Consider the following 15,510-nt stretch of genomic DNA (forward strand, 5'->3'; position numbering starts at 1 on the left):
TCCAAGGCCAGTGGAGCCAGATGTGTTGTGGCTAAACTGACTGTCTCTCTCCGTTAGTACCTGTATCCAAGGCCTGTGGAGTTGTTTGTGTTGAGGCTAAACTGACTGTCTCTCTCTGTTAGTACCTGTATCCAAGGCCAGTGGAGTTGTATGTGTTGAGGCTAAACTGACTGTCTCTCTCTGTTAGTACCTGTATCCAAGGCCTGTGGAGTTGTATGTGTTGAGGCTAAACTGACTGTCTCTCTCCGTTAGTACCTGTATCCAAGGCCTGTGGAGTTGTATGTGTTGAGGCTAAACTGACTGTCTCTCTCCGTTAGTACCTGTATCCAAGGCCTGTGGAGTTGTATGTGTTGAGGCTAAACTGACTGTCTCTCTCCGTTAGTACCTGTATCCAAGGCCTGTGGAGTTGTTTGTGTTGAGGCTAAACTGACTGTCTCTCTCCGTTAGTACCTGTATCCAAGGCCAGTGGAGTTGTATGGATCTAGATTGCCCTGCTACCTGCTCCATAGTGGGAGGTTCCCACATCACCACCTACGATGGGAAAGCCTACACCTTCCATGGAGACTGCTCATATGTCCTGTCCAAGGTAGGGATCTAACCTACTGTATTGAGACTGCGCATATGTCCTGTCCAAGGTATGGATCTAACCTACTGTATGGAGACTGCTCATATGTCCTGTCCAAGGTAGGGATCTAACCTACTGTATGGAAACTGCTCATATGTCCTGTCCAAGGTAGGGATCTAACCTACTGTATGGAAACTGCTCATATGTCCTGTCCAAGGTAGGGATCTAACCTACTGTATGGAAACTGCTCATATGTCCTGTCCAAGGTAGGGATCTAACCTACTGTATGGAGTGATATTAGTGCCAACAGAAAATATTGAATAAAAATGTGATTTCTTCATACAAATTCAAAGTGATTCAATTCAGATTCCATGTCAGGTGGCACTAATATGACTCCCTGCTGACACATACTGTATGTTTAGTAGATTTAACTCCTAACTCGCTAGCGAACATGTACTGGCCCACGAACCGGCCACATCCGGCATAGATTGCTGCCGACAACTGGCAGCCACTTGCATTGGAAGTGCTTATACATACCATTAGCATCACTATCCATATTAATCTCATAAATACTTTTCAATCAAGTTGAACCATAATATACAGTGCCTTCAGAAGGTATTCACACTAAATAATGGCTGTGACAGGAAAAAACTGAGGATGGATCAACAACATTGTAGTTACTCCACAATACTAACCTAATTGACAAGTGAAAAGAAGAAATCCTGTACAGAAGAAAAACATTCCAAAACACGCATCCTGTTTGCAACAAGGTACTAAAGTCATCCTGCAAAAAATGTGGCAAAGCAATTAACTTTTTGTCATCAATAGAAAGTGTTATGTTTGGGGCAAATACAATACAACACATTACTGAGTACCACTCTTCATATTTTCAAGCATAGTGGTGACTGCACCATGTTATGGCTGCATCATGTTATGGGTATGCTTGTAATCGTTAAGGACTGGGGAGTTGTTCAGTATAAAAGATAAATGGAATGGAGTTAAGCATAGGAACAATGTTAGAGGAAAACCTGGTTCAGTCTGCTTTCCATCAGACACTGGGAGATAAATTCACCATTCAGCTGGATGATGACCTAAAACACAAGTCTACACTGGAGTTACTTACCAAGATGACATTGAATGTTCCTGAGTGGCCTGGTTACAGTTTTGACTTAAAAGCGGTTTTAAAATCTATGGCAAGACTTGAAAATGGCTGTCTATCAATGATCAACATCCAACTTGACAGAGCTTGAAGAATGTACAACAATAAATAATTGCAAATATTGTACAATCCAGGTGTGCAAAGCTCTTTGCAACTTACCCAGAAACACTCACAGCTGTAATCGCTGCCAAAGGTGATTCTAACATGTATTGACTCAGGGCTGTGAATTCTAATGTAAATAACATATTTCTGTATATCATTTTCAATATATAGCAAACATTTCTAAAAACATGTTTTCACGTTGTCATTATTGTGTGAAAAAAACAATATTTAATACATTTAAAATTCAGGCTGTAACACAGCAACATGTGGAATAAGTCAAGGGGTGTGAATACATCCTGAAGGAACTGTAGTTCCCTAGGACCAAATGTAGGCAAGTAGTAAGTAGTGTGTTACAAAAAATGTGTTCCCTTTACCTTACTGTCATTCCTAAACTTTACTATCATACCATAACTTAACTGTCATACCTTGTACCAATTGTCCCCAGCAAACCAACGAGACTGCTTTCACAGTCCTGGGTGACATAGTGAAATGTGGGAAGACGGACATTGAGACCTGCCTAAGATCTGTAACCCTGGTGACTCCAGAGTCCACGGTAAGTTAGCCAGTCAGTGACTCGTATCACCACTTCAGGGTTGGAGTAAATTACATTTCATTTCCAGTCAATTCAGGCAGTCCACTGAATTCCAATTCCAATGCTCTTCATTGTTTTTCAGTGAGGAACATTTGGAATTGGAATTAGGTTTTCTTTCTGAATTGACTGGAATTGACTCCAACCCTGTTCCACACTCCTTATCACCAGGGGAGTTGCTTTAACTCAAGTTGTAATTTGTCACTTGCAGATGATCGTCATCGAGGCCAGTGGAAGGGTCTTTGTCAACAAGATGTTTTCTCAGATGCCGCTTTTCATGGGTGAGTGACTGATTGATGGCTGCTTGAGAAAAGGGATACAGAGATGTGATATCTGTCTATTTTTGTAGTCATTGATCAGTATAAATGTATGTTTGAAACCCTTCCCATGCAGTACGTACTGTACCAGAAGTTGTCTCTTTCTTTCGTCTTTCTTTCCTTTTCTAGCAGCATGTAACACCATAAGCATCCCACAATAGGGAAGTGGGAGCTAAAAGTTCATGGTAAACCAGATTGTGACTAGAACTTGTGTGTATTTTCCACAGCGGATGTAAAGGTCTTTCAGCCCTCTACATTCTACATCGTTGTGCATACCTCTTATGGGCTCCGTCTAGAGGTCCAGCTAACACCTATAATGCAGGTCTACATCGTAGCTAGCAGTTCACACAAAGAAAAAACCCAGGGTATGTTTCTCTCTGCTCATTTAAAGTCTTTGTGGAAAGATAAGTGTTTTTGGGTCTTTGAAAAACACTTTATAAATCTCATGCATTGTTGTTATAAAAGCTTATTGGTTATCAAACTACTGTTAATGTAACATGTGTCACTATACCACTTGTTTGAGGGGTTCGGTCAAACCTCACCTGAAACAATTATTAATAAACTAATGATACTTGATGCATTGCATCTTCAGTCAATGTTAGTTCAAACCACCTGTTATAATGTTTTGTACCTCTTATCCAGGTCTTTGCGGAGACTTTAACGGTGTCCAAGCTGACGACTTCAGAACCATCAATGGACTGGTGGAAGGAACCGCTGTGACTTTCGCCGACACGTGGAAGACCAAAGCAAGCTGTCCTGATGCGGCACAGAACTTTGAGATCCCATGCAGTCTGAGTGTAGAGAACGGTACTCCTTCAACCTCTTTAAAAACATGTGTCTAACATATGTCTAATGCAGCGGTTCTCAAACTAGGGGTCACGACCCCATGTGGGGTCACTTTCTATGAAAATGGGGTCACGGGAGAATTTCCAAAATACCAAATAATATATATACAAATTTGTTTACATCCCTGTTAGTTAGCATTTAGCCTTTGCCAAGATAATCCATCCACCTGACAGGTGTGGCAGATCAAGAAGCTGATTAAACAGCATGACAATTACACAGGTGCACCATGTGCTAGGGTAAAAAAAAAGGCCACTCTAAAATGTGAGGTTTTTGTCACACAACTCAATGCCACAAATGTCTTACGTTTTGACGGTGCATGCAATTGGCATGCTGACTGCAGGATCCACCATATCTGTAGCCAGATAATTGAATGTTAATTTCTCTACCATAAGCCGCCTTCAACGTCACTTTAGAGAATTTGGCAGTACATCCATCCGGCCTCACAACCGCTGCTGATGTCAGTGTTGTGAACAAAATGCCCCATGGTGGCGGTGGGGTTATGGTATGGTGAGGCATAAGCTACAGACAATGAACACTCTTGCATTTTATCAATGGCAATTTGAATACACAGAGATACCGTGACAAGATCCTGAGGCCAATGTCATGCCATTCATACACCGCCATCACCTCATGTTTCAACATGATAATGCACAGCCCCATGTCGCAAGGATCTGTACACAATTCCTGGACGCTGAAATTGTCCCAGTTCTTCCATGGCCGCACTTGACCGTTGCACTTGAATCATTCCCACGTTGAACCGCTAGTTCCACTACGGAATGAAACCACACACTATTGCAGAGACTTTGATATTACCGTCCGCAATCGATGTGGAGGAATAGAGGCACATGTTAAACAAAAAATGTATGCTATTTCTCGCAATCAAGAGGAAACTCTGACTGAACGACTCACAAACTCCCCAGTTTATGCTCTCCAAATGGACGTTAGCTGTGGAGGCCGAGATGCCCCATGCATTGAATTTTGCTCGCTATACATATCGGGGGATGCTATTCATGAGGACATATTGTTCTGTCTCACGATTTCTGAGCATGACATGGCACAGGGGATGTTCCGTGTGCTGCGTGGCTATATTGACAAAAACAGATTCCATGTGATTGAAAGGTGGACTCTTGCACAAATGGGGCAAATCTATAGTGGGACAGCGGGCAGGCCTCTTCACTAAATGGGGTCGTGGGCCAAAAAGGTTTGGGAACCCCTGGTCTAATGATACAATACCCAAATGCGCTTCAGCCCAGGTGAACAAAAAGCGAATCAGGTGCTCGACTGAGGGACAGTAAAGCCTAGATTAAAACTCTTTGTACTTTGTTAAATGTTGCTAATATCTCATATGTTTTACAGAGAGATATGCCAAGCACTGGTGCTCAATGCTGTCAGATAGTGAAGGAATATTTTCCCAATGCCACACTGAGATCAACCCAAATTACTACAAGGAAGTAAGTATGATGATTTTAACTTCTCAAATGCTCTTTAATTACAGAGTTATCCCAAAGCTCTTAGAATATATATTTATTTATTAAAAACTCATTTAAGATGTTCTATATCAAATAATTATATAATATTAATTGAATTTATCTCAAAACATCTAATCAGATTTTTGTTAATACTATTGTCCTGTGCTTGTGTGTGATTTCAGAAAGAAGTTTTCTTCATTATCACATCTCATAACTTCTTCTTCTGTTTCTTCTTCTCTCCCTGTAGATCTGCCTATATGACAGTTGTAACTGTGAGAGGAGTGAGGAGTGCATGTGTGCTGCGGTCTCCTCCTACGTCCATGCATGTGCTGCTGCAGGCGTCCTGCTCAGTGGATGGAGAAACACCACCTGTGGTAAGATAAACATCAGAGATACTGAATGTATTTATTAATTAATTAATGAAGGGTTCCCCTCCTATTTACCCACAGTGTCCAAGGTTCACCCTCCTATTAACCCACGGTGTCCAGGGTTTACCCTCCTATTTACCCACGGTGTCCAGGGTTTACCCTCCTATTAACCCACAGTGTCCAGGGTTTACCCTCCTATGTACCCATAGTGTCCAGTGTTTCCCCTCCATTAACTCACGGTGTCCAGTGTTTCCCCTCCATTAACCCACGGTGTCCAGGGTTTACCCTCCTATTAACCCACGGTGTCCAGGGTTAACCCTCCTATTAACCCACAGTGTCCGGTGTTTCCCCTCCAACTACCCACAGTGTCCAGTGTTTCCCCTCCATTAACCCACGGAGTCCAGGGTTTACCCTCCGATTAACCCACGGTGTTCAGGGTTTACCCTACTATTAACCCACGGTGTTCAGGGTTTACCCTCCTATTAACCCACGGTGTCCAGGGTTTGCCCTCCTATTAACCCACGGTGTTCAGGGTTCCCCTCCTATTAACCCACAGTGTCCAGGGTATCCCCTCCTATTAACCCACGGTGTTCAGGGTTCCCCTCCTATTAACCCACAGTGTCCAGGGTTTCCCCTCCTATTAACCCACGGTGTTCAGGGTTCCCCTCCTATTAACCCACGGTGTTCAGTGTTTCCCGTCCTATTAACCCACGGTGTCCAGGGTTAACCTTCTTATTTAAAACAAAATACCCCAAAACATGTAATTAAATGTTGAATCACCATACTGTTTTCCACAGGGAAGTACTCCTCTAGCTGCCCTGACACGATGGTCTATGACTACACCATGACCAGCTGTGACCGTACCTGTCGTTCACTGAGCCAGACAGACTTCACCTGCCAGGTACATTTACATGGACATCTCATTTCTATTGTATGTGTTTGCTATTATTGTTCATTTTATTAATGTCTTGTTGTTTTGTATGTTGTTGTTGTGCTGTTGTTGCTGTTTTGTTGTGGTTGTGTATCTTCTTGTTGTTGTGGATGTTGTTGTTGTCTTTGTTGTTGTTGTTGTTGTGTATCTTCTTGTTGTTGTGGATGTTGTTGTTGCTGCAGACATGCCCAAAGTAATTTCCCCTCATGGATAAAACATTTTTAATTGAATTGAACAGTTAGACCATGTGTCTGTGGATGGCTGTGGCTGTGCCGAGGGAACCTACCTGAATGACCAGGGAGAGTGTGTCCCTGCCTCACGCTGCTCCTGCTACAATGGAGGCACAGTAGTACCCCCTGGAGAGGTCACCAGGATCTATGGGGCTACATGGTAAGGACTTGGTTGGCATGTGAAAGAAAATCTCTGAAAATCTGATGGTCTTCTCTGTTGTGGCTCTATTAAAATATTTAGAAATCGACTGTCTTCTTCTGAAGTCTTGTTTTACTGCAAGAGGCATGCTAAACCATGCTTAACCCCCTCCTCTTGTACCCACCTTAACCACCCAGCTCTTGCAGACAAGGGAAATTAAGCTGTACTGGAGAACAACAACATTTATGTGAGTACTCTGAAATTGAGAACACATCTTTATTTGCCAAATATAGCAAATCACTTCACAACCAAGACTCTGTAGTTTAATCCCTACTAACCTATGAAGCCTACTTTTGTTCCCTACAGCCTGTGAAGAACCAATGGGTTTCTTCAACTGTTCTAGTGCAGGGCCCGGAGCCAAGGGCTCAGAGTGCCAGAAGAGCTGTCAAACACTAGACAGTCACTGTGTAAGTCTACAATGGGACATGTCTTACAACACATTAATAAAAACATGTCTTACAACACGTTAATAAAAACATGTCTTACAACACATTAATAAAAACATGTCTTACAACACATTAATAAAAACATGCCTTACAACACATTAATAAAAACATGTCTTACAACACATTAATAAAACATGCCTTACAACACATTAATAAAACATGTCTTACAACACGTTAATAAAAACATGTCTTACAACACGTTAATAAAACATGTCTTACAACACGTTAATAAAAAAACATGTCTTACAACACGTTAATAAAAACATGTCTTACAACACGTTAATAAAAACATGTCTTACAACACATTAATAAAAACATGCCTTACAACACATTAATAAAAACATGCCTTACAACACATTAATAAAAACATGCCTTACAACACATTAATAAAAACATGTCTTACAACACATTAATAAAAACATGTCTTACAACATGTCATTAATAAAAACATGTCTTACAACACATTAATAAAAACATGCCTTACAACACATTAATAAAAAATAAAAACATGTCTTACAACACATTAATAAAAAAACATGCCTTAACATGCCTTACAACACGTTAATAAAAAACATGTCTTACAACACATTAATAAAAACATGTCTTACAACACGTTAATAAAAACATGTCTTACAACACGTTAATAAAAACATGCCTTACAACACGTTAATAAAAACATGTCTTACAACACGTTAATAAAAACATGTCTTACAACACGTTAATGTCTTAAACATGTCTTGCAACTTACAACAAGTTAATAAAAACATGTCTAACAGCAAGTTAATAAAAACATGTCTTACAACACATTAATAAAACATGCCTTACAACACATTAATAAAAACATGCCTTACAACAAGTTGATAAAAACATGCCTTACAACACATTAATAAAAACATGTTTTACAACACATTAATAAAAACATGCCTTACAACACATTAATAAAAACATGTCTTACAACACATTAATAAAAACATGTCTTACAACACATTAATAAAAACATGACTTACAACACGTTAATAAAAACATGCCTTACAACACGTTAATAAAAACATTCCTTACAACACATTAATAAAAACATGTCTTACAACACGTTAATAAAACATGCCTTACAACACGTTAATAAAAACATGCCTTACAACACATTAATAAAAACATGTCTTACAACACGTTAATAAAACATGTCTTACAACACATTAATAAAACATGCCTTACAACATGTTAATAAAAATTTGTCTTACAACACGTTAAGAAAAACATGCCTTACAACACGTTAATAAAAACATGTCTTACAACACGTTAATAAAAACATGTCTTACAACACGTTAATAAAAACATGCCTTACAACAAGTTAATAAAAACATGTTAATAAAAAAACATGTCTTACAACACAAATAAAAACATGTCTTACAACAACACATTAATAAAAAAACATGCCTTACAACACATTAATAAAAACATGTCTTACAACACATTAATAAAAACATGTCTTACAACACATTAATAAAAACATGTCTTACAACACGTTAATAAAAACATGTCTTACAACACGTTAATAAAAACATGTCTTACAACACGTTAATAAAAACATGCCTTACAACACGTTAATAAAAACATGTCTTACAACACGTTAATAAAAACATGTCTTACAACACGTTAATAAAAACATGTCTTACAACACGTTAATAAAAACATGTCTTACAACACGTTAATAAAAACATGCCTTACAACACGTTAATAAAAACATGTCTTACAACACGTTAATAAAACATGTCTTACAACACATTAATAAAAACATGCCTTACAACACATTAATAAAAACATGCCTTACAACACGTTGATAAAAACATGCCTTACAACACATTAATAAAAACATGTCTTACAACACATTAATAAAAACATGCCTTACAACACATTAATAAAAACATGTCTTACAACACGTTAAAAAACATGTCTTACAACACGTTAATAAAACATGTCTTACAACACGTTAATAAAACATGCCTTACAACACGTTAATAAAACATGCCTTACAACACGTTAATAAAACATGCCTTACAACACATTAATAAAAACATGCCTTACAACACGTTAATAAAACATGCCTTACAACACATTAATATAACATGCCTTACAACACATTAATAAAAACATGCCTTACAACACATTAATAAAAACATATATTGCAACACATTTGAATAAAAACATACAAGGACAATGTTATGTTAACACAGTGACAGATTGATCAAATGATTTATTACCTTGGACAAAGCTAGGCCCAGGATCCCAAACGATATCCTCCGATGAGATTTACTTTTTAGAGGGTTTCTGTTTGAGCAGACTGTAATGTTTACAGAGAACCTGATCTCCATGAACATCAAGGAGATCATCTTTAAAAGTCATCCTTGTGTCTTTTCAAACACTTGATCAATTGATCCATTTGACAAATAATGTCCCCATCTTATACCCTGGAGGGTGGAGGGACATTCAGGCACATAATGTCCACATCTTATACCCTGGAGGTTGGAGGGACATCCAGGCACATAATGTCCACATCTTATACACTGGAGGGTGGAGGGACATTCAGGCACATAATGTCCACATCTTATACCCTGGAGGGTGGAGGGACATTCAGGCACATAATGTCCACATCTTATACCCTGGAGGGTGGAGGGACATTCAGGCACATAATGTCCACATCTTATACCCTGGAGGGTGGAGGGACATTCAGGCACATAATGTCCACATCTTATACACTGGAGGGTGGAGGGACATTCAGGCACATAATGTCCACATCTTATACCCTGGAGGGTGGAGGGACATTCAGGCACATAATGTCCACATCTTATACACTGGAGGGTGGAGGGACATTCAGGCACATCTTATACACTGGAGGGTGGAGGGACATTCAGGCACATAATGTCCACATCTTATACACTGGAGGGTGGAGGGACATTCAGGCACATAATGCACATCTTAATGGCACATAATGTCCACATCTTATACACTGGAGGGTGGAGGGACATTCAGGCACATAATGTCCACATCTTATACACTGGAGGGTGGAGGGACATTCAGGCACATAATGTCCACATCTTATACACTGGAGGGTGGAGGGACTTATACACTGGAGGGTGGAGGGACATTCAGGCACATAATGTCCACATCTTATACCCTGGAGGGTGGAGGGACATTCAGGCACATAATGTCCACATCTTATACACTGGAGGGTGGAGGGACATTCAGGCACATAATGTCCACATCATATACCCTGGAGGGTGGAGGGACATTCAGGCACATAATGTCCACATCTTATACCCTGGTGGGAGGAGGGACATTCAGGCACATAAAGTCCAACTTAAATTGATGTCAGTCCTTCCCTGATTCATTGTGTTATAGATCAGTGCAGAGTGTGTGTCAGGCTGTGTATGTCCTGATGGTCTGCTGTCTGATGGAAACGGAGGATGCATCAAGGAAGACCTATGTCCCTGTTCTCACAATGGAGTCTACTACCAACCTGGACATGTGCTCAAAGTAGACTGCAATACCTGGTAAAATCAACTTCTATCCCTCTTCTTCTTCTTCTTTGGATATGTCAAATGCTTCCCTCTAAAATCTTCCCATGTGATTATGTTTGCATCATTGTAGCACTTGTGAAGGCAGAAAATGGCAGTGTACCAAAAAGCAGTGTGATGGGATGTGTGCCATATATGGAGATGGGCATTACATCACTTTTGATGAGAAAAGGTTCACTTTCAATGGAGATTGTGAATACATTCTTACTCAGGTAGGGCAATAATCATTTGCATTCATGATTTTCTTTGTATTTTTATTAAATCCCCTACTTTATGTATGATGCACATATTTTCTAATTATGTTTAAGATGAGGTAATGATAATAACTAAGAGGTTTTCTGATTGTGAATTTGAAAACATCCTGCAGGACTACTGCAGCAACAATCCAAACGGTACCTTTAGAGTGATCACAGAGAACATTCCCTGTGGAACCACCGGCACCACCTGTTCCAAGGCCATCAAGCTCTTCTTGGGGGTAGGAACTACTGTTCATAAATGGCTTCAGACATGCATTAAAGGTACGATAGACAAGTCTGGACATTTGACTCAATGTCGACCCCGGTGACTGTGAGTGTAATTGCATGCTGAACTCTGGATGCACTTATCTCGTCCTCTCCATGTGTTTTGTTAGCATACTAGATTGACAGGTATGTCTGACGGAGTGTCTGCTTAGAATTATTGTCGGGCAGATTTGATAGCAGCACAAAAATCTGCCAGCAGCATACCACCCTGCATACCACTGCTGGCTTGCTTCTGAAGCTAAGCAGGGTTGGTCCTGGTCAGCAGCAACCACCCTGCATACCACTGCTGGCTTGCGTCTGAAGCTAAGCAGTGTTGGTCCTGGTCAGTTCCTGGATGGGAGACTAAATGCTGCTGGAAGTGGTGTTGGAGGGCCAGTAGGAGGCACTCTTCCTTCTGGTCTAAAAAAAAAAATCCTAATCCCAATGGACACTGTGTAGGGTGCTGTCTTTTGGATGGGACGTTAAACGGGTTTCCTGACTCTCTGAGGTCATTAAAGATCCCATGGAATTTATCGTAAGAGTAGGGGTGTTAACCCTGGTGTCCTGGCTAAATTCCCAATCTGGCCCTCATACTATCACGGTCACCTAATAATCCCCAGTTTACAATTGGCTCATTCATCCCCCTCCTCTCCCCTGTAACTATTCTCCAGGTTGTTGCTGCAAATGAGAATGTGTTCTCAGTCAACTTACCTGGTAAAATAACAGTTAACTAAAATGTAAATAAAAAATCACCCCTATGTATTTGGGATAGGGTTATCTATGTATTAGGGTTAGGATTAGCTATGTATTAGGGTTAGGGTTAGCAATGTATTTGGGTTAGGGTTAGCTATGTATTAGGGTTTTTGTTAGCTATGCATTTGGGTTAGGGTTAGCTATGTATTAGGGTTAGGATTAGCTATGTATTAGGGTTAGGGTTAGCTATGTGTTAGGATTAGCTATGTATTAGGGTTAGGGTTAGCTATGTATTAGGTTTATTGTTAGGGTTAGCTATGTATTTGGTTTAGGGTTAGCTATGTATTTGGTTTAGGGTTAGCTATGTACTTGGGTTAGTGTTAGATATGTATTTGGGTTAGGGTTAGCTATGTATTAGGTTTAGGGTTAGCTATGTATTTGGGTTAGGGTTAGCTATGTATTAGGTTTAGGGTTAGCTATGTATTTGAGTTAGGGTTAGCTATGGATTTGGGTTAGGTTTAGCTATGGATTTGGGTTAGGGTTAGCTATGTATTTGGGTTAGGGTTAGCTATGGATTTGGGTTAGGGTTAGCTATGGATTTTGGTTAGGGTTAGCTATGTATTAGGGTTAGGGTTAGCTATGTATTAGGGTTATGGTTAGCTATGTATTAGGGTTACGGGGCGGCAGGGTAGCCTAGTGGTTAGAGCGTTGGACTAGTAACTGGAAGGTTGCAAGTTCAAACCCCCGAGCTGACAAGGTACAAATCTGTCGTTCTGCCCCTGAACAGGCAGTTAACCCACTGTTCCTAGGCCGTCATTGAAAATAAGAATTTGTTCTTAACTTCTTGCGTCGAGCCATCCCGGATCCGGGATCGTGACTACAGCCTCAATTCCATTACCATAACGCAATGTTAACTATTCATGAAAATCGCAAATGAAATGAAATAAATATGCTAGCTCTCAAGCTTAGCCTTTTGTTAACAACACTGTCATCTCAGATTTTCAAAATATGCTTCTCAACCAAAGCAAAACAAGCATTTGTGTAACAGTATTGATAGCTAGCGTAGCATTTAGCGTTAGCATTCAGCAGGCAACATTTTCACTAAAACATGAAAAGCATTCAAATAAAATCATTTACCTTTGAAGAACTTCGGATGCTTTCAATGAGGAGACTCTCAGTTAGATAGCAAATGTTCAGTTTTTCCTGAAAGATTATTTGTTTAGGAGAAATCGCTCCGTTTTGTTCATCACGTTTAGCTACGAAAAAAAACTGTATCCAGGAGTGTAATTCCATTCGCAAGCTCATTAGCATAACACAACGTTAACTATTCATGAAAATCGCAAATGAAATGAAATAAATGTGCTAGCTCTCAAGCTTAGCCTTTTGTTAACAACACTGTCATCTCAGATTTTCAAAATATGCTTTTCAACCATAGAAAAACAAGCATTTGTGTAACAGTATTGATAGCTAGCGTAGCATTTGGCGTTAGCATTCAGCGGGCAACATTTTCACAAAAACAAGAAAAGCATTCAAATAAAATCATTTACCTTTGAAGAACTTCGGATGTTTTCAATGAGGAGACTCTCAGTTAGATAGCAAATGTTCAGTTTGTCCAAAAATATTCTTTGTATAGGAGAAATCGCTCCGTTTTGTACATCACGTTTGGCTACCAAAAAAACCCGAAAATTCAGTCACCAAAATGCCGAACTTTTTTCCAAATTAACTCCATAATATCGACTAAAACATGGCAAACGTTGTTTAGAATCAATCCTCAAGGTGTTTTTCACATATCTCTTCGATGATATATCGTTCGTGGAAGTGTGCTTTCTCCTCTGAATCCCATGGGAAAATGCCTGCAGCTGAAGATTACGCACCAATTTAGACAAAGGACACCGGGCGGACCCCTAGTAAATGTAGTCTCTTATGGCCAATCTTCCAATGATATGCCTACAAATACGTCACAATGCTGCAGACACCTTGGACAAACAGCAGAAAGCTTAGGCTCGTTCATGGCACATTCACAGCCATATAAGGAGACAATGGAAAACAGAGCCTCAAAAATTCTGCTCATTTCCTGTTTGAAGTTTCATCTTGGTTTCGCCTGTAGCATGAGTTCTGTGGCACTCACAGATAATATCTTTGCAATTTTGGAAACGTCAGAGTGTTTTCTTTCCAAAGCTGTCAAATATATGCATAGTCGAGCATCTTTTCGTGACAAAATATCTTGTTTAAAATGGGAACGTTTTTTTATCCATAAATTAAAAGAGCGCCCCCTATATCCAAGAAGTTAACTGACTTGCCTAGGTAAAATTAAAAATTAAAAAATTAAAATGTATTAGGGTTAGGGTTAGCTATGTATTTGGGTTAGGGTTAGCTATGTATTTGGGTTAGGGTTAGCTATGTATCAGGGTTACGGTTAGCTATGTATTAGGGTTAGGATTAGCTATGTATTAGGGTTAGTGTTAGCTATGTATTTGGACAGTAGAATTTCAAATCATGTTGTATCTGTGTACAAACTGGATTGTGTAAAACCCAACACCACCACAGTGTAACCCTGGATAGTGTAAAACCCAGCACCACCACAGTGTAACCCTGGATAGTGTAAAACCCAGCACCACCACAGTGTAACCCTGGATTGTGTAAAACCCAGCATCACCACAGTGTAAAACCCTGGATAGTGTAAAACCCAGCACCACCACAGTGTAACCCTGGATGGTGTAAAACCCAGCACCACCACAGTGTAACCCTGGATAGTGTAAAACCCAGCACCACCACAGTGTAAAACCCAGCACCACCACAGTGTAAAACCCAGCACCACCACAGTGTAACCCTGGATAGTGTAAAACCCAGCACCACCACAATGTAACCCTGGATAATATAAAGCCCAGCACCACCACAGTGTTACCCTGGGTAGTGTAAAACCCAGCACCACCACAGTGTAAAACCCAGCACCACCACAGTGTAAAACCCAGCACCACACAGTGTAAATCCCAGCACCACCACAGTGTTACCCTGGATAGTGTAAAGCCCAGCACCACCACAGTGTTACCCTGGGTAGTGTTAAATCCAGCACCACCACAGTGTTACCCTGGATAGTGTAAAGCCCAGCACCACCACAGTGTTACCCTGGGTAGTGTTAAATCCAGCACCACCACAGTGTTACCCTGGATAGTGTAAAGCCCAGCACCACCACAGTGTTACCCTGGGTAAACCCAGCACCACACAGTGTAAATCCCAGCACCACCACAGTGTTACCCTGGGTAGTGTTAAATCCAGCACCACCACAGTGTTACCCTGGGTAGTGTTAAATCCAGCACCACCACAGTGTTACCCTGGGTAGTGTTAAATCCAGCACCACCACAGTGTTACCCTGGGTAGTGTTAAATCCAGCACCACCACAGTGTAAACCTGTCTACTAGTATTACATTATCAATGAACACTTTCTGTTTCTGTCTTTCAGAACAATGAGATCAGACTAGCAGATGAATCTGTAAAAGTGATCAAACAAGAGAACGGGGTTGACG

The 15,510-nt window shown here is 40.3% G+C and overlaps 1 protein-coding gene across 1 annotated transcript in view; it reads left to right on the plus strand.

The window, feature by feature from the left end:
- LOC112240815 (mucin-5B-like) overlaps positions 1-15,510 on the plus strand; it is a 102,638-nt gene extending 87,128 nt beyond the window's left edge. The window contains exons 9-21 of the mRNA XM_042301938.1: positions 448-586; positions 2,272-2,379; positions 2,627-2,696; positions 2,960-3,097; positions 3,375-3,539; positions 4,935-5,029; positions 5,295-5,421; positions 6,213-6,316; positions 6,585-6,736; positions 6,913-6,962; positions 7,082-7,182; positions 10,618-10,769; positions 15,447-15,510. Coding sequence (XP_042157872.1) covers positions 448-586; positions 2,272-2,379; positions 2,627-2,696; positions 2,960-3,097; positions 3,375-3,539; positions 4,935-5,029; positions 5,295-5,421; positions 6,213-6,316; positions 6,585-6,736; positions 6,913-6,962; positions 7,082-7,182; positions 10,618-10,769; position 15,447 — 1,402 coding nt within the window. The 3' untranslated portion in view covers positions 15,448-15,510. The remainder of the gene's footprint in view (positions 1-447; positions 587-2,271; positions 2,380-2,626; positions 2,697-2,959; positions 3,098-3,374; positions 3,540-4,934; positions 5,030-5,294; positions 5,422-6,212; positions 6,317-6,584; positions 6,737-6,912; positions 6,963-7,081; positions 7,183-10,617; positions 10,770-15,446) is intronic.

This window comes from Oncorhynchus tshawytscha, linkage group LG19 (genome assembly GCF_018296145.1).
Source record: "Oncorhynchus tshawytscha isolate Ot180627B linkage group LG19, Otsh_v2.0, whole genome shotgun sequence".
Lineage (NCBI taxonomy): Eukaryota > Metazoa > Chordata > Actinopteri > Salmoniformes > Salmonidae > Oncorhynchus > Oncorhynchus tshawytscha.